This window comes from Drosophila yakuba, chromosome 3R (genome assembly GCF_016746365.2).
Source record: "Drosophila yakuba strain Tai18E2 chromosome 3R, Prin_Dyak_Tai18E2_2.1, whole genome shotgun sequence".
In the NCBI taxonomy this organism is placed as follows: Eukaryota; Metazoa; Arthropoda; class Insecta; order Diptera; family Drosophilidae; genus Drosophila; species Drosophila yakuba.
The window spans coordinates 29,926,802-29,949,865 of NC_052530.2; the positions used below are offsets into that span (position 1 = coordinate 29,926,802).

Genomic DNA, 23,064 nt, shown 5'->3' on the forward strand with positions numbered 1-23,064 from the left:
CCAACTGCTCCTTCTTCTGCTTCTATTTGATTTTCTATTGCCGCAGAGTCGAGCTGAGGCGAGTTTGTGCGACAGGAAGCCATCCGTAATGGGCCTTAAAATACACATTTTATGCCCAGCTAACCATCCCCAATTAGAGCTTTGGGTTAATTGCAGTGACGCATAGTTGCGCATTACCCCCACCACATTAGCCCCACCAACTGCAGATCCATCCATCGTCCACAAATTGGACGCTCCCAGTGGACAGTGGACAGTGGGCAGTGGTCAGTGGACAAGTCGGAAGCTAACGGCAGCGCGGTTCGAGCTAATTGATCATTAGTTCTATTTCCGCCGTGAGATGGCAGCGACTTGAAGTGGTGCGTTTCTTGCCACGGAGCTAGTTGGGTTTGGGTTTCCTACACATGAGTAAGTCATAAAGTGGCAACTTTTATGACAACCGAGCGCATGTTGCACGCAATCAGCTGGACAGGCCGAAATTCTAACTTTGGATTCCAGTTGGATTTCAGTTGGGTTGGGCCTCCCTCTCCTCTATAAGTCCGATTTCCTTGCAATCGTTTTTTATGCGTTCTCTGGCTGGAGAACACAACAAAAACGGATGGCCATAAAAGAAAATGTTTGCTGCATGCAAGAATCTAAGGAAAAACGAGCAGGGAACTGGGTGAAATCGATTTGTATACGGTATGTAGTTCTTTATTACAGTTGCGGCCGATGAAGAAGACTTTTGCAGAAGTCAGCGGAGGAGAAAAACCAAAGTGGGTTGCATTGAGGAAAATGCGATTTTCCTTTCGCGAGATCGCATGGCATGAGAGGGAAATGGGGAATGGGGATAGTGCGTGGTGACTAGCCAAAGACCATAACTATGCAACGAGTAGTTTAGCAACTGCCCACCGAGGCATCAGAATCTCAGTTGACTGATAGATAGATAGATAGATTTCCCGCCAGTCACTGACCCACTGCCCACATGCAAATGAGTTGAGTTGAGTTGAGTATGAGTTCGGGAATGGGTATCTCACGGATGCGTCTGTATCTGTATCTGGGCTGGGGACGGCAAACTGGGTCGGGGGATCTGCATCCAGATATATGTAAGTATGTACATGTGCCTGGTGCGTTGGCGTTGAGTGAAGTCTGGGGTCTGGGATCTGAAGTCTTCTCCTGGCCTTTCCGTTTTTGGGAAAATAGGAGCGAAACGAGAGGAGCACCTCCACCTCCACCTCCAACTCCACTGCTGTGTTGTTTCTGGCTGCATCTTTTGTTTACTTCTGGGTTATTTTTTGCTGCCGAACACATTTGGTTTTTATTCCACGAAAGATGCTGCCAGAAAAGCGAGAAACCGGTGAAAAGCTGAAGCTGGAGCTGGAAAAAGAACAGAACAGAACAAGCGATCTTAATTTACGTTAGCTCGTTAGCTGGAACTACCGTTAGGCGCTCAAGTGCAGAAAACTGCAGCGAAGTCTGTTTTTGTGGCCAAAATGCCGATACCTTTTTTGGGCATTCTACCAACGCCTCCAAAGTTCCAAAGCTCCAAATGCTCCATTGTGTCTGCTTCTCTGCGGTTGGAGGGCGCGTGAAAAGGCCAGTATCGCGGCCCGGTAATCAACAGTTAGTGGTCAACAAATAACAAAGAAAATTAAAAAGAAATTCGACAAAAAGTGAGAAAAGACGTAAAAAGACAAAACTAAAATACGAAGAAGTATTGCTATTGGTTTCGCATGCTTTATTGCCAATTGGAAAGTTGGCTGGAGTGCCAGAAAGCCAGAAAGCCATTGAAGCCGCTCGGAGATTGGTGTTAGAATGCTTTACGGGCCATTGTCTCGAGTTGGCCGTAATTGGAGGAGCCGTTGGCCGCTGCACTCTGAGCTCTATGCAAAAGCCATAAATACGGCAAAAGAGCCGAAGAGCTGAAAAGGCGGTTAGGTAATAAATTGTGAACGGCGGCTGGAGAAAATTGATTTAATAACTGCGCATCATTAAAGTGTCTTAATTGCATTCTTCCGCGAACCAAAGGCTAATCAACCTGAGAGTTCGCCTCGCACTCGGCCAGCGATCAAACGTCTTTGGCAATCCATCAGATGCCGCTGAATGCCAATGCCATAATTTTCCCAGCTCCCAGTTCTCAGCTCCCAGTTGCAGCCAGTTTTCCCCGCTCCTTGGCCAACCAGTCAGTCAGGTGCCGCTGAGTCAAGTCAATCAATTAGGCATTTTAGGCATTTCAACACATGTTGTTTACAGTTCTAATTCTGGCAGCGTTTCATTTAAATGCCATCGTGTCTGCAGCAGAAATGCAGGCGGATCATCAGAACATCAGAGCATCAGTATATCAGTATATCAGTATATCAGTATATCAGTATATCAGTATATCAGAATATCAGAATATCTGAGCATCGGAGGTGGAGCAAAACTATTTTAAACACGCCGCTCGCTAACGATTTCCTGTTAAATGATGCTGCGGCTCCACAGGGAAAACTGCGGCTAGTTAGACTTAGTTAAAGACTTAGCCCAAAAGAAAGGGAATCGGAAACCGCAGAGAGGTCGTAAAGCGAAATAGCCGAAAATCAAGTCTCAAGTATCTTAAATAGCCCCGAGTCACGCTTCATCTTGAGTAATATACTAATGATTGTGTTTAGAACAAAGACCACTCATCGGGCTAATTCAACATTTGAGAAATGCCTTCCGCTGCTAAATCGACCCCTTAACCCATAAAAGCATCTCGCTCGCAAAAAGCAGAAGACGGCTGATCAATAACTTGGCAGCTACTCAAAAGCTCATTAGCTGCCTGGATGTTGGAGTAGAAAATTCCCAGAACATTAGAACATTGGGATGGCCACTTTCGCTGGGGGGCGAAAATAAGAGTGCCAAGCACCTCCAATTTGAGAGGGAAAACCGGCAGAACGTGTCTCGAATGCAGTTGAAAAATCAATTAGTGCTCCAGTGATTAACGATTTACTATTTCCTTGTCCCAGGAGCTTGTCAGCCAGCCATCGCCAACAGAAATTGACAGCCCACATCATACTCGCCTCTTAGTTCTCAGTTCTCAGTTCTCAGTTTGCGGTTCGCAGTTCTGGCCAACTCAGTTGGCTAAGGCCAGAGCTAGTTTCCAGTTATCTGCTAGACAGATTTGATTTATTCACAGCCCACCCACGAACAGCAGTTCCACGGCAGCCCAAGTTTATAAATGTTTTACGAGCGGTATAAATTTAAATTAGCAAGCAAAAGTCTTTAAAATAAACAAGGCAGTGACTCCAGCTGGAAGTTGAAGGCAGAATGCTCTTTGAAGCTCATTTGAAATTTCCGAAAATTTGTAGAAAAACATTCATAATAAAGATAAATTTCGTTGAATAGCAAAAGTATTGCTAATCATTACCATTTCTTTCTTAGGCACATTTGTCTTTCGTGAATTTTAATTAACTATCGATTTCAGATTGGATATTTGTAGATAATCCCCTACAGATGATGGCATTTATGCTATTTTTTATAGCCCACAGACAGCGATTATTCAATAATGGTTATGGGTATTTTATATTTTTGCAACTTCCATTTGGCCAATAAAGTTCCAAGAGCCAAACAGTTAGGCAGTCAGTCATGGCCAAGAGTCTGGCTCGAAAAGATTCTCACTGATCGCCCGATCATTTTCATTTCCTAATGGATATAAATTGCACCATCATTTGCAGCCGAACACGAAAATTTCATTTGTGCAGGCGATTTATGATGACGCATTAGAGCGAGCGAATACTTTTCGCGGAGACTGTGCGGCATGGAGTTTGGCAGTGGAAAGAGGTATCCAGTTCTATTGGATATCTGCGATTGACCCGTATTTCTGGTTGAGCTCGTGCCGACAGACATTTAACCTTGACACCCAGCCTTCCACTGCCCAAAAATGCGGGGTCAAAGGGCGGCCGTTCGGCTCGCTTGCCGTTAGATTTGGCGCAATAAAAGTTTCTTTTCCCGCTTTTCGCTCGCTCTTCTGCTTTTTGGCCTTTTTGCCATTTTGCGCAAGTTGGTTTTTTTGCTTTTTTGCTGATTTTCTGCTCACAATCGCCGGGCATGACTCAAAAGTACAGCGAGTGAGTGAAATACAGCAATAATCCCAGCGAAATAAATTGCAAAATCTTTCGCAAGCCAAAGAAAAAGTGCGGCATTTTTTTATGATTCTGTTTGTTTGTTTGTTTGTTTGCCTTTTGCCTCAGATATCTGGGTGTAATTTTATAGTTAGCCGAGTTGTTGCGGAACGTGATGCTATTTCCATTCGCCGGCTGTATTCCCCTTTTTATTGGCCGGGAAAGGCGAACTAAAAGAAATCATAAATTTGCAGAAGCCAAGACGCTGAATATTTAATAACGTCGATGGGAATCGAGGCAGGAGGTCGCAAATAGGCATTGCTTCCAATGAACGCCAATTACGAGTACTTTTCTGCACAGGCCTCTTTAAAAATGTATGTCAATTGGTCAATTTCCGCCCCTCGGCGAGTGTGGGCCAATTAAATGTCATTTACCTTATGTGCTGACCATATAATGTCCATTCCCATTCCTATATGCCCATCTGTATCTGGAGTCCAGCTCAACCATTAGCCATTCGCAAAGCAAATCCTATTTAAATATTTATACTACAAGCTGTCCCAGTCTGTGCGCTGCTCCCCTCTTGGCCCATCGCTCATTTGGCCAAATTGCACTGTGGGGCATTTTAATTAGGCAAATGGCCGATTTGCCTTCATAAATGCAGACATGCACAAAATTAGCGAAACTATATCGCAATGTCCGCCGGCGATTGACAGTTCAATCAACTCGCGGTGCAAATTGCCAATGCATTTGCAACAGCAAATCAAATATTACGTATACGCCCCGCAACTCTCAACTCGCCACTCACCCCCCAACCCCCCCTCACCGAAAACAACTACGAGCCATTGTTGTGTCAGCGATAACCAAAAAAAGGCAAACAAACACGATGACGGCGGCGACAGCGACTCCAACACCTTTGGAGTGGCAATTTGTTGGCGCTGCCACTGGGATATGGCTGTGGATGAAGTGGAGCCCATGGAGGCAGCTGCTCCGGTTTGGCGACAAGCATACTGGAACGAGTGCCCTCGGCTGGCAGGCGAATGCGAGCAGTTGATACCCTACCCTAACCCAAGGGTTTCGCTGCGACTCGGGCACTTCAAAGGGAACCGATTGACTTTCGGGTCTTGGCAGCATTACAATGTGATTGATTGTCATTTACCCATTATTTCCCCATTATCTGAGCAAACAAATGCTTGCCAGACATAATGCCGCGCTCCACTCACACATTCTGATTCATTCACTTCCGAAAGGTACAGATATTACCATTTAACTTGGGTAACTGTATCTGTATCTTGTGTTTGTCATACTTATTTGCTTACATAGTGATACCATTACCATTAGTTTTCAATAAAGGGTATTCCAACGTCGAAGTGCCAGGAACAATGAGTTAAACCCGTTGTGGTCTAGAGTCTATGACTCAAGCAATCAATTGCCAGCGGCAACAACAATGCAGGCCATACTTGAGTGGAAAATCAGGCATTGAGTATCTCAAGAATGACTTAACGGCAGCGAAAACTTTTCCAGTAGCAGTGGCAAAATGGCAAAAAGAAAATGAAAAGCGAGGAAAGGCCACAATGAGAGCTGCTAATAGCTGGCAACTTTTGAGTTGAGATGGCGATTGCGTGAATGCTTTCAGACTTTCAAACTTCCCGACTTTCAGACGTGTTGCATTGCAGTTCCGGCCAACTTGAGCTTAACTCTGACTGCAAGTAGAGGGTACGATTTCACGTCGTGCTTCAAATGTGTCAAATGCATCGATGGAAATATCAGTAATTTGAATCGCTTGCAAAATTTCCATTCGCATTGCGCAAAATGGCAACGGCAAAAATTGCGCACACAAACAATTATTTGGAAATTGTTATTTCGAGTTGTTGCTTTGGCTTTGGCATGCTTTTCTGTTGCCAAGTTGGCCATAAATTGTAACAACTGTCGTTTGCATATAAGTATCCCATGCTCAATAGCTCATGGATGCAAATGCAAATGGAGCTCCAGATTGTGGGACACAAATGTCAATTTCCAGTGCGTTTATTAGGTGCTCGAGCGATGATGCAATGTAAAGCCTTTTAGAGGAAGCCAGTAACTGCTCTTCGGATATGTATATCATATCTCAGCTCACTCGTTCGCATATTCAATTTGCTGAATTCATAATAAGCAAATCTTGTTCTGTTCCTCGGAACAGAAGCCTTGAGGCCAATACACTCAATTAATTATTCATTAAACATATCCTGTCATGCTCTCCATTAACTTGCTGCTCTCCTCGTACCATTCACTGTCACAAATCAAACATATCCATCGACCATTCTCCCCTTTAATTAGACACAGAAAATAAATTGAATTAACAGCGTGAGCGTGGAAAGAAGCCAGCTACATAATTGCTACCATGGCCAGAAAATGTTTAATTTGTTTATTTTGTCGGTTTTTTGGGTTTTGGGTTTTGGGCTTTGGCCCGCTGCGTTCGTACCGCAATTTATTAGCAAGCCGAGGGAAACAAAGAAAAAATTGATTGATCTACCAACTGGGCAGGGTTCAATCAAAATGTGTAATGAACGAGCCGGAAAAAATAGCAGAAAAAATGTTAAGCACACAGAATTCTCGCAGAAGTCGGGGTTTTGGGCAAGGGGATTTTTGGTTGCGAGTTTGGTTTTCATTATGAAGCCGCCGCCGCTCGTAGCGGGCTCTCGTTTTAATGATACAATTTAAAATCAACGCAGACTCATGATTTTGCATATTTCGAGCATTAAACTCGCCTCGTCGGCTGCGGAGAGCATAATTCAGGCATGGTTACCGCATTTCCCCCAGTTTCCCAGTAACAACAATCAATGCCCGACGCCCGCTGTGATTTGACCAAAAAAAGCTGAAAAATAAAAGAATAGAAAAAAGTATAGAACGAACAGTGACGGACCGGGTCTGTAGCTGCCAAAGTCATCAAATAAATAACCGCGGGACCCGCAGTGAAAGAATGGCAGGCCAGAATGGGTGTGTCCCACTGCCCGCCGCCCCTTTCCTTGTTCTTGTGGAAAGGCAAAAAAAGCAAAAACGAGGAAAGTTGGAGGAAAAACATTTTGTCTAAATGGCGAGGCATTACTTTTAATTAAAAGCAGCGCGGAGCCATCCGCAAAAATTGAACTTGAACTCCGCGACCATGTCTAATTCAACGTCACAAGTCGGGGTCCATGGACACATGATTACCCATAAGCTGACAACACAGAACAGCACTGAACATCACAGAGCGCTCCGCAGATCCGACTTTAATCAGTTGGCCACGGCAACGAGCCCGGTCTGACATTTGATGTTAATTTGCACTGAGCGCGACATCGAGCATACGCAGCGTTGTCCGTCCGCCAGCCAGTCGCTTAATTACGTGCAAGCGAACTTTACAAGCCATAAAGCACACACGACATCTCGTAATGTATACATTTTAATCGCGAACGCATTAATTCAACTACATGTAAAACCACCTCCAAAGGTGTAAATAAAAAAGATACCTGGTTTGGATTTGGAAAATAAAATAAGGCGATAATGACACAAACAAGTTTCGAGTGTTATGCCAAATGCGTTTTAATAACCCAGAGTCCGTCTGGGTCGATTCCTGACTTCGACAAGCCCACGCCCGACTCTCGATTCCCGGCAAGTAATTAGCATAAAGCACGTGCGCCTGCCTCATTCGCATGCCAATGGGCTTGTCTGGAGGTGGATACTCGTGGCTACTCCCGGCTACCTGTTGGTGGCCATGCCCACTCCACTGGAATCACAGGTGCGTACACGTCACGCCCCTTTAAGGCCCCTTAAAGCCGCTAGCTTTGGGAGTCTTTTTGGCCAGGTCTCTTCTGGCCTGGACGTGGCCCAAAGCATCTGGCTGTTTTGCTGGTCGGCTAAGCCCGGCTCAACTTGGCAGACATTTGCACAATCCATTTCATTCCGTTCTGCTGCATTTCATTTCGGACTTCGCTGCCGCTTGATTTATGCCCAGCGGCCAAAGGCACATGAATCACAGCCAAAAGAAAACCACTGAAATTCGGTGGTTTGCTCAGTATGTTTCGGGTTATATCCCTTACAAGAGGATTTATGGAAAAATCGCTTAGCTTTAACTTCCATTAACTTTCGAGTGCATTTATGAAAATAATATCAAATGATAATCACTACAATCACAAAAGTGATGTGCGATTTTGAACACAATAGTATCGTGCTGAAAATCACCTGTGGTTTTCTTTATCAACACAAACGGCCACTTGCATTACATGGTGACTGCTCTAATTACACAGATTAATCCACTCCCGTCCTCCAGCCCAATTACAGGGTATGCATGCCGTGCCATGCTGACATTTCTAGTGCAAATGGAGTTGGTGGAAAGAGGGGTATGAAACGGGGGAATTGCAGAGATCACTGCATTTATTGTGTACCTGCAGATTTATGATCATGCAACCAGCACCTACTCCCAATCCATTGTGGTGTTGTTTTTTTTTAGCCCCAGATTTGGCTATTGTTGCCGCTTTTTGCGGCCTGTGTGTCTGTTGGTGTGTCTGTCCATTTCACGCTTTGCCAAATTGCCAACTTGACCGGCTCGAGATGAAAAACAGAAAACAGATAAAGCAATGAAAATGCGGGCAGGCGTTTGCCGTCCAGCGGTATCTCGGCCAGTGCGCGAACATAAAATGTTATTTAAGGCGAATTTCGGGCACAATTTGTTGTTAATGAATGCACCACTTCAGCCAGCTAGCCAGCCAGCCAGCTCACTAGCTTGCCACAGATTTTTACAGACTTTTTTTTTGCAGATTTTTACCGATTTTCCAAGCAAATTGCGCCCACAAATGAGGTCAGGCAGCCGCACAATGTGCGCCCGTTAGCTGCAGCCAAGCTCCTCACGTGCTGACTTGTGAAAGTAAGTGCCGCAGCTGGATCGGATCTCTATATAGCTTTGGCTGCACTCTTTTATATATACATCTGGCGAACACCTCCCATTCAGAGTGGGGCAACCTGCATCGTGTGAGCCTGCCACTAACCTTCACATAAATTATTCCCATCAACAGCTGCAGATACGAGAGTACGAGAATACGGGAATAGGTGGAGTAGGTGTTCCGCAAGTCGGCCAGCCAGGCGGCAGTTTAATGTTTAAGACATCGTGATAAGCTGCAGATATTTATCTGGCCAGCAAATTACATGAGGCAACGCCTCGGAAAGCAGAGATGAACATGCAACATGTGGCTCTGACTCTGGCTGCAGTTGCAGTGAAATGAGGTGTCGAAACAGTTGTTAACCCATACTCATTGCTCATACGCCGCGTGGTACGTGGGAAATGAAGGAATTAAAGCTGACCTTGGGGTTGCAAGGTGGCCTTTCTCCAGGGCTTGATAATTTCACTTCCATTGGTCGTGATTGATTGAAATAAATCATCACGATTATGCCCTGTAAGAAAATCATAATACTCCAGGAGAGTTTGTTATTTTCTATGAATAATACTCCGCAGTTTATTGACTTGTACACATTGCAGCCAGCACTCACAATGTTTACATACTTATGATACCACTATCATGGATGTGTGGTACTTGGAAATATTTTTAATGAGCCCCTCAAAATCTAGCCTTTAATTGGCTGCCAAGAAATCCATTTCCAGTACACAAATATTTGCGTATTTATTGTTGGCAATCCGCAGAGCAGGCCAGGCGAAGCCAAACCCATATTTCTCGTCCATAGGCCGTCTGTCTACGTGCACTGGCAATCATTTCGATAACACTTGAATACAAAATGAGGGTCATTAATTTTATAACAAACTATGTTGGCCTGCCGTGGCAGTCGACCAAGTCGAGGCACACTTGAAAAATCCCCATTTCCAGATGGGGGATTGCGGCTTATCCGCCTGCCTGCCAATGTCGCCTGTCGGACAGCCGACAGCCAGTCAATCATAACCCGTTTCGGCTGCCTTGGCGAACAAATCAAAACTTGTTATCGTTTCGAAAAGATCTCTAGGACCAATAAAATGTATGTGGACTCGCCACCACCTCCGTCATCTCTGCCAGCAGACTGCCATCTCTCCCTCCGCCTGGCTGCCATTCTGTCCACGGAGCTGCAATTGTCAGGCCTTACGTGTTCGCCCATCAAAATGCTGCACGCCTCATCAGGCGAACCAAACGATTAAAAAAAAAACCAAAAGAAAAACCCATGAAATCGGTGACACTGTCCGCCGAATGGATGGCCGTGGCTGCAGTTTAATTGCAGCGACTGTAGTGTCATTCCGATTTGAACCTGGAGTCGTGGCGTAGCCGCCATCCTGCTTTTTGGGTCATATCGGGCTAATCAAGGACTGGCTGGGTCACGCCCACGGCCATTTATCAGCATCAGAGCGAGTCTAAGTAGTAGTAGGCTCAGCTGTTGCCTTTATTAAAAGTTACTTTTCCCCTGCACTGCGAGAAATGTTGGCTATCTAGATAGTAACTTGATGTAACTTATAGCTAATATGTAACAATCATATTTAAGCTCGACAGAATCCTAGATACAATTCTTTGTTCGAGTGTACCTATAGACACATTTTTGTGTTTCGCTGCGGCCGCGGCAAACGTGAGCTTATGGTTTATGGCGACTTAATAAGGCTGTGACCGGCTATCAGCCTGTTGCCCCAAACCAACCACGATTGCCGCCCTGTCGGCATCTCTGGCTAATGGTTAATGGCCAGCCGGCGAGGAGGATGTGCCCGGCACATTAGGCACAGCGGCCAGCAAAAATCTGGGGAAGCTCACAGTAGAAGGAAGCTCTATGGCAGCTATGGAAGCTAGGGAAGCTCAGGGAAGCTAGAGAAGCTATGGAAGCTGTATAAGCTCAGGGATGCCGCACGATGATAAACAACCGAAGCGTTTTAAACGGCTTCATTAATCTTATTCAGCTCTGCGCTGCGCTTGTCTATTAAAGCCTTGTAATGCCCGCAAGAACCCAACATCCAACAGCCAACATCCAACATCCAGCATCCAACTTCCAACTGATGATGAGCAGCTGTGGCAACCGCAATCAGCGAGCTGAGGCTGAAAATCTACTACCTGTCAGCTTCATGTCATTCCGGCATTTTATGAGCTGTTGCTGCAGATGAAGGTGAAGTTTGGCCAGGAGCCAAAGGTATTCTCCCCCCCCCTGTGCTTCCAATAGAAATGGCATTGACATTGGCGTAACTGTTACTGCCGACTGCTCACCGGTTACTATTTACCAGTTACCACTTACCACTTACCAGTTAGCAGTTACGAGTTACCAGTTGCCAGTTGCCAGTTGCCAGTTACTGGTTACTGGTTACTGTCACCGCCAGCAGTTTCAGCTGGGCTTCAGCCTCTTGAGGATGTGCCAGGGTGATGTGTTGGGTAATAAGTCTCCCTTCCAGCAAAAGCTGCAGATGAGCATTACTCTATCTCTACATAAGTGAAAAGGAAATGTATCAACCATAAATCAAATTTAATCTTCAAAAACCAGCATATGTACATATGTAGTTTTCCTGCGAAAGTTTAGCAGATTTCCTGCCTAAAACTAGAATTATTAAATCAGCTCCCAATACTCAAACTCCAGTTCTTGTACCATTTCTTGTCATGCTGCAAGTGGCCAGCATCTGCGGTCTTCTTTGCGATGCCGCCTCATCATCAACATCATCATCATCATCTTCATGATCGGCGTGCTAAACATGACAATTTTCATGGGCTTATCATTTCATAATGAATTTGTTTTGTCAGCCAATAAATTACGGGCAACACGCCGCGGGTCTACCTACAAGAAAGAGGGCCTCTATTGAGCCCAAAGAAATGGCTAGCAGCATCCGCAATAACCGGCGAAGAAGAACTATTATGCTACATCATAATCATGCGAGAAACATCATTGGCAGCGGCATAAAAAAGGCAATGTCTTCGGCTTTATCGTGAGACTCGTTGATTTACTGGCCCGCAGTTTGTTTAGTTATTAGCTTTTGCCCTTTTCGGCCCAGAACAAATTGCATTTTGATTTATACGGCTGGAATGAGTTTATCTACACGCGACACAGGGCATCGGAATCGGAAAATTGTAATGGAAAATGGAATGGGCAGGAAACGAGTGTCAGACGCCAGAGTGTCTCCCACATCAAAAGGCTGGAAAATCGAAGGGAAAATGCCAGTCACCAGTACCACATCCATTTCCAGCCCAGTCCGCATCACAAGCCACATCAAAGGGCATTAAAATTTCAAATAGGTAATTAAGTAAAACGCATAAACCGCACAGCACGAAGGCATGCGATTATTTACACTCGGCAAGAAGCGTTTGCCATCGGTTGAGTACTCAGATTTCAGATTTCAGACTTCAGCTTTCAGTGTGTCAATCAATTTGCTTTCCTCTGGCTTCACTTTGCGTTTCCGTGTTCAAGTGCAGCAGCACACGGCAAAAGCAAAGTGTATTAAATAAACCGCAAAACGAACGCTTAACTCAAACACATGGTGGGCAAAATACGGAAGGGCCCCGCCAGCCAGCAACTTGAGTGTCGCAAACAACCGTCATGCAAATTGTAATTGAGTCGTACGGACGGGGGAGTTTGGGGGTCTGGAAACCAGGAACCGAAATCCCCAGACCCCCAGGCCTCCAGATCCGCAGATTCAGGCTCATTATGGCTGTTTAACTGAACCTACGAAACCAGCAACCTGCAACCAGCAACCAGAAACCGAAATCCGTAACCAAAACGAAACGAAACCCAGCCGCCTGTAAATATTTGGCCATCCTTCGGCACTTGCTCTACTTTTCCCATTTGCCGCAATTAAATACATTAACGAGGGACATTTTTCACTGGCTAAATGCCGGCTTCGACGACGGCCTAAACTGAAATGTCTGCTGACCCGTTTATCCCCAAAGGCATTTTCCATTTTCCATTTTCCGTTTTGCGTGGCGTTGACCGCCGTTTTTCACTAACTGTGTTTGCCCCTGTTTGCCGTCGACCAATTTGCTGATTACGTTTATATCGCATAATGCCATAAAGGGATCTGTGTTTTTATGACGGCTTCACTCCAACTGTCCGCCACTCTTATCGACTGTCATCAATCTGCACTGCACAACACCCCTGCGAATGCAACTCCTCTTCCCCGTGTTCCCTAGTTTATGGCCTTTGGACAGCCGACCGTCCAGCTGACCAATTAAAAAGTACACTAGACGAGGGGTTTGATTATCACTTGGGCTCTAGGTGATTTACTAGGACAAGTCAAATATGGCCATGACTCAGACTATCAAGCTAAAGTTTGTTAAATATTAAGCATTTGGTAAGCTAATATCAGTAATCTAAGCGGATTGCCTAATTGCGGCGATTATGTGAATGAAAGTTAACCAACTCGTTTTTCACTTTATAAGTTATGCAAATTGATTCACCTCCTCATTTCTGACCAGCATTTAACTTTTGTGTAAGTGGTTCAGTGAACTGGCCCCTTTCTCCGACTCTTCTTCGCTATTTGGCTGAGATTCATCCGAGAATCCGATAAATGGGTCAACCGAATGGAACGAAACCTGTTGTGCTGTCACACGATAGCGCATTTAAATAAAATTCTTATTAATGTGCAAATGAGCTCTGCCACTTGACACTTTTGATTTGGCCAAAGCGGGCTTTATGGCATGGCATAAATGTGTGCTAATGGCGCTGGGACCTTTTCCCACTTTTGGCATACATTTTATGACCCTTCTTGACCGCCTGCAAGGAGGCTGATATGACAGAAGTCCTTGTGCTGGAAGCCATAAATGCTGGCCAAATTCAAGATGCAAGATGAAGTGCCAGTTTGGTGGCCATAAAACGGGACAACAGGGAAGTGTTTGGTGGTGGAGCATCAATTAAAACGCGGCGGCTAATTGGAGCCATAACTTATGTGCCAAAGTCGGAAGATCGCTGCAACTTCTGGGGAAGATTGAAGGTGGAATGCTGAAGAAAGGTAGCAGGTGGTGTCCTCCGTCGACTGGCGACAGTGGAGCAGTCGCTCAAATAAGTAAATTGGATTTACCCCGGCCACAAGGCAACTTTGCCTGATTGCCTGGCGGATTGGGGACTCATGGGCGCTCCGCTCCGCTTCCTTGGAAGGTTTGTCGGTTCTATTGCTGCTATTCCTGCTACTTTTACAGCTCAGCTGACAATGTTGCCAATGTTGTACGGTAATTTTACATAAAAGCACATAAAGTGCAATGTTTGATCGTAAAACTTTTTTACGACATTCTTCCTGTGCGCATATATAAAAATGCCTTTCAGCCAGCCAGCTGACTCCTCCTCGGTGGGTATTTTCCTTTATCTGCTCTGGCGCTTGTATATTATACTCGCTTGTATATTCCCTCCGCCCATTTCCGCCTCTTTTCTCCTCCTCCTCCTCCCAAAGCTGCTTTGAGCTCTTCTGCCCCCCAGAAATTGTTTGCTCATATAAAATTTGTAACACGTGTGCCGAAGGTGGCGGCATTTGAAGATCTGGGCGGAGTAGCAGGACCTATAGCTATATGTTACTATACTATCCCCCTACATCCGAGCACTTTGCATTTCTATTTCGGTGCGTAGGAGAATTTATGTTGGCCTGGTTTATTGTTCGGCAGCAAGCGAAACACTTTGGAGAATTGCCGCCACCAGCAGCAGTAAATCGAAGGTGGAGATGGGCTGGGAATAGAGCCAGGAATACCCAGGGATGCCCAGTGAGTGGGCGTCTTCAGCGCGGAGTAATAATAATCTTGGTAATTTAGCCAGCAGCTTGGCCTCATAACTGCAATTGCAGTTTCCGTTACCTTGAGCTGCAGTCGGTAGCATTTAAGCACTCATAAAGTTAATGACATGCAGGGAAGCCCAGGTGAAGTCAGGGAAACACCCCCATTCACCATTCACCATTCACCATTAACCATACAGAATTCTCACTCAGCAGATTCCAGATGCCTGGGATTCCATTGTATCCCGGAGGTATGCAAATGCAACTGTCCCATTTACTTCTTCTCTGCATGGCGGCAGTCATTAAAAATAAAGCAATTTTCACGCATCTGCCAGACCGAATAGAAAATAAAATGCATTTTCCCCCACATGACGAATGGGTTGATTCTATTTTACAGTTTCGCAGCCAGCCCATCCATCCTTCATTAAAGCACAAGAAAAGCGGCAAAATGTATTTCTCTTCTTTATTTCTATATATATATAAATATGTGTTGCATAAAAGAGAATACACAAGTGCGGGCAGGAATGGGGGTGTGCAATGATGACGTTACCTTCGGCAACCACCGCACGGAGCGTGATGGCCAACAGCACCGGGATACCCTGTAAACAGGAGAGCATGTCCACTTCGAGCTGCTCCGTTTGGCAACGAACGTCCGTCCCTGAAATCAAGTATTTACCTAACCGCATACAGCGCGAGTGCAAACACTGCTGGGTATGCTGCCACATGCCTCAACTTTTGCTTGGGGCACGCCCCCTCGCAGACAGCCAGTCAAGTTGTCCTACAGAGCAGACGAAGGCACTCGAAAAAAATACATGGTATATATTTGATAAAATATATATCTAAATGTATTTGCTAAATATCTTTTAAAAGAGCTAAATACCTTGTAGAGCTTGCCACGATATGCCTTAGTGGTTTTAGCTTGTTACTTACATTGATTTCTTGCCAAAGCTGCAATGTTTTGTTTGCAGTGCATGGCCTTACCTTCAGTCTGAACTCTAGCCGGCATATCCAAGTGCAACTGCAACTGTGACTGCGCCTGCAACTGCGGTTGTGGCGCACTTTAAGCGAATTTCATTTGTCTGCAGCGTCAAGCACTTGACAATCACTCACGTAGCCGTGCAGCTTCCTGCCCCCTCCCCTTTCCCCCTTCCCCCTTTGCATTTAAGCCACCTTCCCCTCCTTTGAGCCCTTTTGGGCGCCCCCCTTTTGGGAGCCCCTCGATAAGCCCGCTCCCTGGGCGCTCGTCTGGGCTTTGGCTTTAGCTCTGGCTTCGGCACCGTCTGGTCTTGGATTCTGGGCCTGGATTCTGGATTCCGGGTCTGGATGCTGCCCTAGCTGGCTGGCTGGTTGGTTGGTGTTAACAAGTTCCCATGCAACCGCTTAAATATTAACGCACACACGGCGACACACGCTGATTCATTGGAGGCAGCTGTCGTTGTCGTAGTCGTCGTCGTTGTCGGCAACTGTAAATAAATACTCATGCAGCATACAGCACACGTTGCAAAATCTTGTGTGTCATTGCACTCGACAGCCAGGACTCGGCCAGAAAAATACAAGAGCAACAAAAAAAATTGCATTGCAGATACGTGACTCTAGCAGGGGCAAGAGTGCAGCGAAATATTTGCCCGCGAACCGCTGCAAATCATTAAAATCATCGAAATGCCAGCGAGCGGCATAATTAACTGCAACTCAATCAGTAAATTCGCTGCAAATGCGGCATGGGTATGTCATTCGGGGCACAAGCGTCAATGCAATTAGAGCCTGTCTGGATGTCTTGGACAATCCAATTGGGGGCTCCACGGGCTCATTACGTGCCAAATATAAGTGGGAAAGTGGGAAAGTGGGAAAGAAACCGGGAGGCAGTGCATCTGGTTGAATCTGGCTCTGATTGTGGCCCCCGTCGAAAGTGGGCGCCAAGACACGCCGTCGACCGTGTTAATTGCTGCAAATGCCTCAAGGTATTCCGAGGCCCACGCCCCAGCCCAGCTGCCCCAACCTCCAGCTCCCAATCCTCACCTCCAACTCCACCCTTCGGACCATGTGTTATGTGGCAATTGTGTGTGAGGTGGCTGTAAAATTTATGCCCGCCTGCGGATTGCCAACTTGCGTCTTGTGGCCACGTCTCTGGCTATGGCTACAGATATGCACACGAAGAAATGCCATTGAACATTAGTCCAATTACTTAATAAACTGTATGGTATTCATGTCCATAGGTGTCTAGTCGCAGTCTCTGAATAGAATGCTTTTTTTCTATAAGATTCAGCATTTGTAACTTCTAAAGAGAATGCTGATTTTTCCAGTGCACCTCTGGCTGTGCATATTGCTCTGCAGAAATGAGCCAGCTAGCAAATTCTCGGAAAATAGCGCCGCAGTCAGAAAACCAGACGAGACTAACAGGGACTAACTCGTGAACAAATATTAAGTAATTTTGCGCACGCATATCTCAAGAGGAGCATCGAGTGGCTCCGAATGGGATATATGTGCATACGTATTTTTCCAACTAATTCTGGACGGGATTATGTCATTGTTGAGGTCTTGAGATGAACGAACGCGTCTCAGACGAACCCTTTAACAGCTGTCAGAATGGAATTTCCCTGAAGCCATCGCATGCCCACCTTCCATTAAGTCCCAGTCATTTGCAGTCTACGAAAAATAAATGCCTTTGCCCTTGGCATCAATTTTCCAGCTCATTTGAGAGTTATTTACATCTCACTGCCCGACGCCCCCCAAAAACCAATAAGCCCCATTCCGTAGTCAAATCAACCAACTAAAAAAAGGAGGAAATCAGTGCCTCTGTGCCATACCTTTCATACATATACATATATACCCCTAATGCTCCAAACCCGGCGCGCATTTAATCATCATTAAAGCCCGAAAGTCGGAGAGTCTGGCACTGCTTCAGTTTCTGGTTCGGATTCTGGTTCATGTTCTGGCCTGGTCTGGTCTGGTTTGGTTTGGTTTGACGAGGTTGGGCAATCCTTCCGAACCCGAAAACGAATACAAATCCAAGTCTCACCTTTTTGCCATTTGCACTCTTCGATGCTTTCACGTTTTTCATCATCATTACCAGCAGCTTCTACGCACACAGCACGGCGGGTAATAAATAATTTCGTTTAGCCAGAAAACCAGAAAACCAGAGAACCAGACGCAGAATCCCAACCCAACCCAAACGCCCACTTTTGCCAAGCAGATGGATGTGCTGAAAGTTTGTTTGGCTGGGTGTTACTTCCGCAAACATAAAATGGCAAAAATGAGGGAAAATTGGGGGGGAAATATAGAGGAAAATGGGGGGAAAATCGAGGATGAAGGGTCCTCTGATCCATTGAAATATGACAAAATGCTGTTTGAGACATTTTCAGTTATTGATACGCCCGTCCGTCCATCAAGCCAAGAAAAGCTGAAATGAATGCAAGTATCGTAGGGAGCGAAGCCACGTTTATGATGATGTGAGGAGCACAAATATTATTAATATACGTAGCAGGCAAGAGAAGAAGGAAAAATAAAGAGCCAGCCATGGGAAAGAAAGAAAGTAGTAAAGTCGCCCGGAAAATTGAAAGCAAAGTTTCGTCTGATAAATACGGAAGCAGAAAGGACGGGTGGTTTCTGGCAAATGCCACACGCACTTTATCACAAATCAAGCCAAGTTTTTCCGGCCGGGGTGTCTAAAATACAGAGGACGGGGGGTGCTGGGGTTCTGGCCCAAAGTCACGCCCACCGCCCCCTGCTGCTGTGATAAATTTGATGGGAAAAGAAATTATGAGGGTGTCGCTGGCTCAAGAAACGATTGTGACTCGGCTGCTGATGCTGATGCTGATGATGTCCTGTAAACACAGGCTCGGGCATAAAGATATGGCGCTATAAATATGCCGGGCGATAAATTTCCCCACTGTCAGCTGGAATGGCGAAGGTTCGGAAAAGCTGCTCAAAAATCGATCAATGGCATATTTATCATATGTGCGGTGTCGGGATTTTTGGGGACCAACTCGCACATGTCCTTGCGGTTGGCCCTTCCAAAGTTATGGCCTTTGTTGAACATTTTTGATTCGACTTTTCAGCGAGTTCTGATATGCGGAAGGTTACTGGGCTCTGGCCACGTAAAATGTTGCGACACCTGTGGTAAATGGGCTTGTATTGGTAGAGAAAAGAACATTTTATATTAAAGCGACATGCCACTATTCCATTTATTGCTTCCAAAAATAGAGCTTTCATTTGGTGTCTCTAAGAATAATTAAAAGACTTTAGAGAATGCAGCGGTGAACTTAAGATAATTTGAAGACCGAACATGGCAATGAATAAGTTTATTGCCGCGCAAATTGCTTTCCATTTAAATGTACATAATTTCTAGGCGGGAGCTTAACGAGATGAGCATTAAATTTGAGGAAAATGTGGAAAATGCCATCGTAAAAGTGCGGCACATAAATGTAAATTGTAATTTCCGCTGTGCGTTGAGGCGCTGCCACTTGTGGGTGGTTTTCTGGTTTTTGGGAGGAGAAAAAAGACGAGGGCAAGTTGAATGAACTTGTTGTTGCTTGCGTTTGGCTGCAATTAAAATTACATGCAGTGCATTTCCCATTCTGCATTCTGCATTCTCCGTTTTCCATTCCATTCATAGTGGCTGTCATTCAGAGAAATATATGCATTTTAATTGATGTTGCTCATGTTGCTGCTGCTGCTGCTGCTGCGTTGACAGAGTGACCAAGTTAAAGACAGATGTATGACAGATGTCAGTCAACTTGGCAGCCGACTTTCCATTAATTAGGCATAATATTTCATTAGTGTAATGAGCGCCAGGCAGTGGGAAATGTGCCAGTAGCTGCTGCTACTAGCGTCTAATGAAGGCAGCCGCTATCTACGCTGTGCCACTATACACTCGACGAAATACCAAGTCATTCGGCTGATGAAGAGCAACTAAGCAAAGCAGGTCCTGTACCACTGCATCTCTTTCTGTGGCAGCTGCTTTACATGTGTATCTCTTAGATACTGTTTACTATTCGTGTAGTAGGGCAAACGGGCATCCCATCTTTCTATCCGTGTAGGCAAAACAACGGACTTGAGGTCTGGCCATGTGAAGTGTGCGAAATGCTGGCATGTTTTTCAGCTGCTCCTTTGGCTTTTGCGCTCGGCGCCTTTCATTATGCGAGTGCACATTAATTATTTTGTAGTTGCAGCCGGCACAAAAGGCGAACTCTTTTTCTTTCTCCGACTGTCGGCGAATGTTGTGTGAAGTTGCCGAGAGATATCAGTCCGTGGAATACGGCTGATTGCCGTACGGCCGTACGGAATACGGAATACGGCAGACACAGTGCCGTGGCTTAATTCGTTTGGGGCTCTAGCTGATTTGATGGGCTCAACGATTGAAACGTTGGTCTTTAGTTTAGTCCGTTTGTGCTGTCTGTTTGATTTTGAGCAGGAACACAATCTTAACATGTTAGTCATTGCCATGGCAAGCGTCACATGCAGTTGTCCATTATGCTTATGTGTGCTTACATTTCGCGCTTTATCAGCCGCATTTCTTCTTGTGGGGGTTCTGGCCTTCTCCTCCTTCTCACACCCCCCAACCACACCTCTCCAGCATTTCGTCACGACGGCTTTAAAGCGATATGTTGGCACCCAAAGCCCGGCGCTTCCTCCTCTCGCGCTCGTCCTATGCCATGTACATACTATGGCTCTAATGACATAATCTGCTTTTGGCCAACACACACACACTGGAGCAGAAAGCCCTTTAACTAATCCGCTTAAGTGACTTTGTTGGTGCTGCCGCTGTCTGTGGGCCGTAGGTGATTCTTCCCCGCTTCTTCCACTTCATGCATATTAAACTTATCGCCGGCAAACAACCGCAATTATAAAATTATAATGATAATGCCCAACTAGGGAGCGGCAACCGCTGACAGTTGGACTGTCATTGCCAATGATGATGATGTTGATGGTGGTGTTGATGTTGATGTTGAAGCTGAAGTTGCTTTGGCCGCTGATCTGCCAGGCAGATAAACGGCGAAGCCAAAAGAGTTATTAAAACAAGGCCTAGTGGCTTTAACTGCGCTCAAATGCCAGAGATTTCAACTACAATGTTTACACAGCCACGGAGCAAACTGGTTTTGCCCGCTGCAGTTGCATTCCCACTAATTGCTAGCTAATTACCTGCACGATATTAATCACCACTTTCTATCTTCTCCATTTCCATTTCCATTGCAGATGGAGCAAATGCCTTGCTCCCTCGGAGACAACGCGGCGTATACTTAATCTTGTCAACGGGCCAAAGCCAAAGCACGGCTAAGCAAACATGAACTGCCTCTGTCGCCCATCACGGATTATGTCCGTGCGCATTAATTTGCTGGATGAAACCGAGTTTATACACGAGATCAAGGTAAGTCAGCTCTACAGCTCTAGAGCTCCCTCTTTTTTCTTATTTTTTTTTTTGCTTTTCCCTGCTGGTAAACATGGCCAACTCTTTCGCTTTCACCCCCACAACACCCCCATTCATCCCTCAGCATCATCATCATCATCGTGCTGAAGAGCGTTTTGTGGCCACAAAAGTGTTGCATACTTTGCACGTGCCTCGGATTTTAGGGGTGCTCCATGCCACGATGCCAGGATGCCAGGATGCCAGGCCATCCTCATCAATATTTAGTGCGGGGCCTTGTGACTTGGCAAACATGCAAAGTGTCATCATTCACACGTCCATCGCCACAGATGTCTGCCGCTTTCCAGCGCCTTTCCATCTCTTTGGCTTAAAACTGCTCACGTTTGCCAAATTAAATGGGTCGCCAGGCGACGGATCCCTTTGTCTCCATTCGCCATTCGCCATTCTCTGTTCAGCTTGGCTGGGAAAAATTGTGCTGATTTCGCACGCCATCTCATAGTCGGCATCATTGTGCGGGCAAATCAAATAAATTGTTGTGATTCCTCTCCGCCGGATTGCTGGCTGGGTAGCTGGGTAGCTGGCCTCGATTTCTGCTCTTCGGTTTCAGCAAACCTTTGCAAAATCTTGTCCCCATACGGCCCACATGAAAAAGGAAACTCCCAGCCAGCATATTTGTTTTTGCCTCTCTGGCTTTTAATTGAAAAATATTCCGAGTCCGATTCGAATACGGATTCCAAGAACGAAATCGAGGGCATAAATCAGTTATGAATGTTTGGGGAAATTTCGTTAAAATGCTATAAAATAGCTCGATGACATCAAGTTGCTATCGATTGTGGCTGAATCAGAAAAGCCAAATTGCCTTGAAAACTCTCTATTTTAGGCAATTAAATGTATGTTCTTCAACGGCAGTTTTTCAATCGCTTGAAATACGAATTGCAGGCCGATTGAGATAAAACTGGAATGTGCAATCTTAATAATCTGCATTAAATCAATTAAGTTCGTAGACCACAACCATCCCGAAAATAACTCCATGAATAATTCAAATTCAGGCTAATCGGCCGATGTTCAGCGAGATAAGGTTCAACTACAACATGATGCCCGATCATATTCAATGCAAATTCTTGTCATCTTCGATGCGATGCGATGCGAAGTGCCTGTGAGGTCTGCGACATAATTAGCAGTGACTTAAAGGGCCGCCAGTTAATTATGCAGATGCCGCAAAGTCGGGCCACATACATACTATATGCTACACACTATATATGTTGTGTGTGTGCCAGGTAATTGGACCAGTTGAGCGTGAATCGCCCACGGGCTTTAAGTTGTTGCAGCCTGCTGCCTGATTGATCGACCGGCGGTACTGAGTCGGGGAATCGGGAAATCGGCACTAAGGAATTGGTACTAGGGAGTCAGGGTAACAGGGAGTTGGGGAGTCGGGAAGTCAACCACGACGACAGACTAGTTTAGCCATTCCGGGAACTGACTAATGACACGGGCACTGAATCTTGTGGCGTGTGGTGGTGCATGGCATGTGCAGGAATTGGAGCACGTAGAACGCTAATAATCACAGCTCATCAGGGGAGATTTATAATAATTTTACAAGATCCCAGCCGAATGCCAGCGGCTCTAGCATTTGGGGGCGTGGCAACAATTTGACAACGGCCAACTGGCCAAGTGCCAAATGGCCAAATGGCCAAGTGGGCGACTGAGCAAGTGGGCAAGTGGCTGTTTCTGCCCGCGGGGGTCGCCATTAATGAGTTTAAAAACTGGACAGAGCTGGAGCAAGTGCTTATAATAGCTGGCACAACTTATCGCTTGTCATTATTGGCGGGTCGGGGCGAGTCACCGCGACTCACCACATGATTGATAAAAGACTCGCCGCCGACAAATTCCGAAAACCCAGAAAAAAGCCACCACAAACAACGTCGAAAGCCCAGCCATGAATGAAAACTCAAAGAGCCGCAATGACGATGACGACGACAACGACGACGATGGACTGATATGCAAAA

The 23,064-nt window shown here is 45.8% G+C and overlaps 1 protein-coding gene across 9 annotated transcripts in view; it reads left to right on the plus strand.

Moving 5' to 3' along the window:
* The window catches only part of LOC6538999 (band 4.1-like protein 4A), a 58,749-nt gene that overhangs the window by 4,326 nt on the left and 31,359 nt on the right, over positions 1 to 23,064 (plus strand). For 8 of the 9 annotated variants that reach the window (XM_002099465.3, XM_015193671.2, XM_015193670.2 and 5 more), the window contains exon 2: positions 20,890 to 21,061. In XM_002099465.3, the coding sequence (XP_002099501.2) occupies positions 20,978 to 21,061 (84 nt within the window). In that variant the 5' untranslated portion in view covers positions 20,890 to 20,977. Of the gene's footprint in view, positions 1 to 8,824; positions 8,932 to 20,889; positions 21,062 to 23,064 lie in introns of all 9 variants that reach the window. The other variant, XM_039375114.1, reaches the window with a different exon arrangement.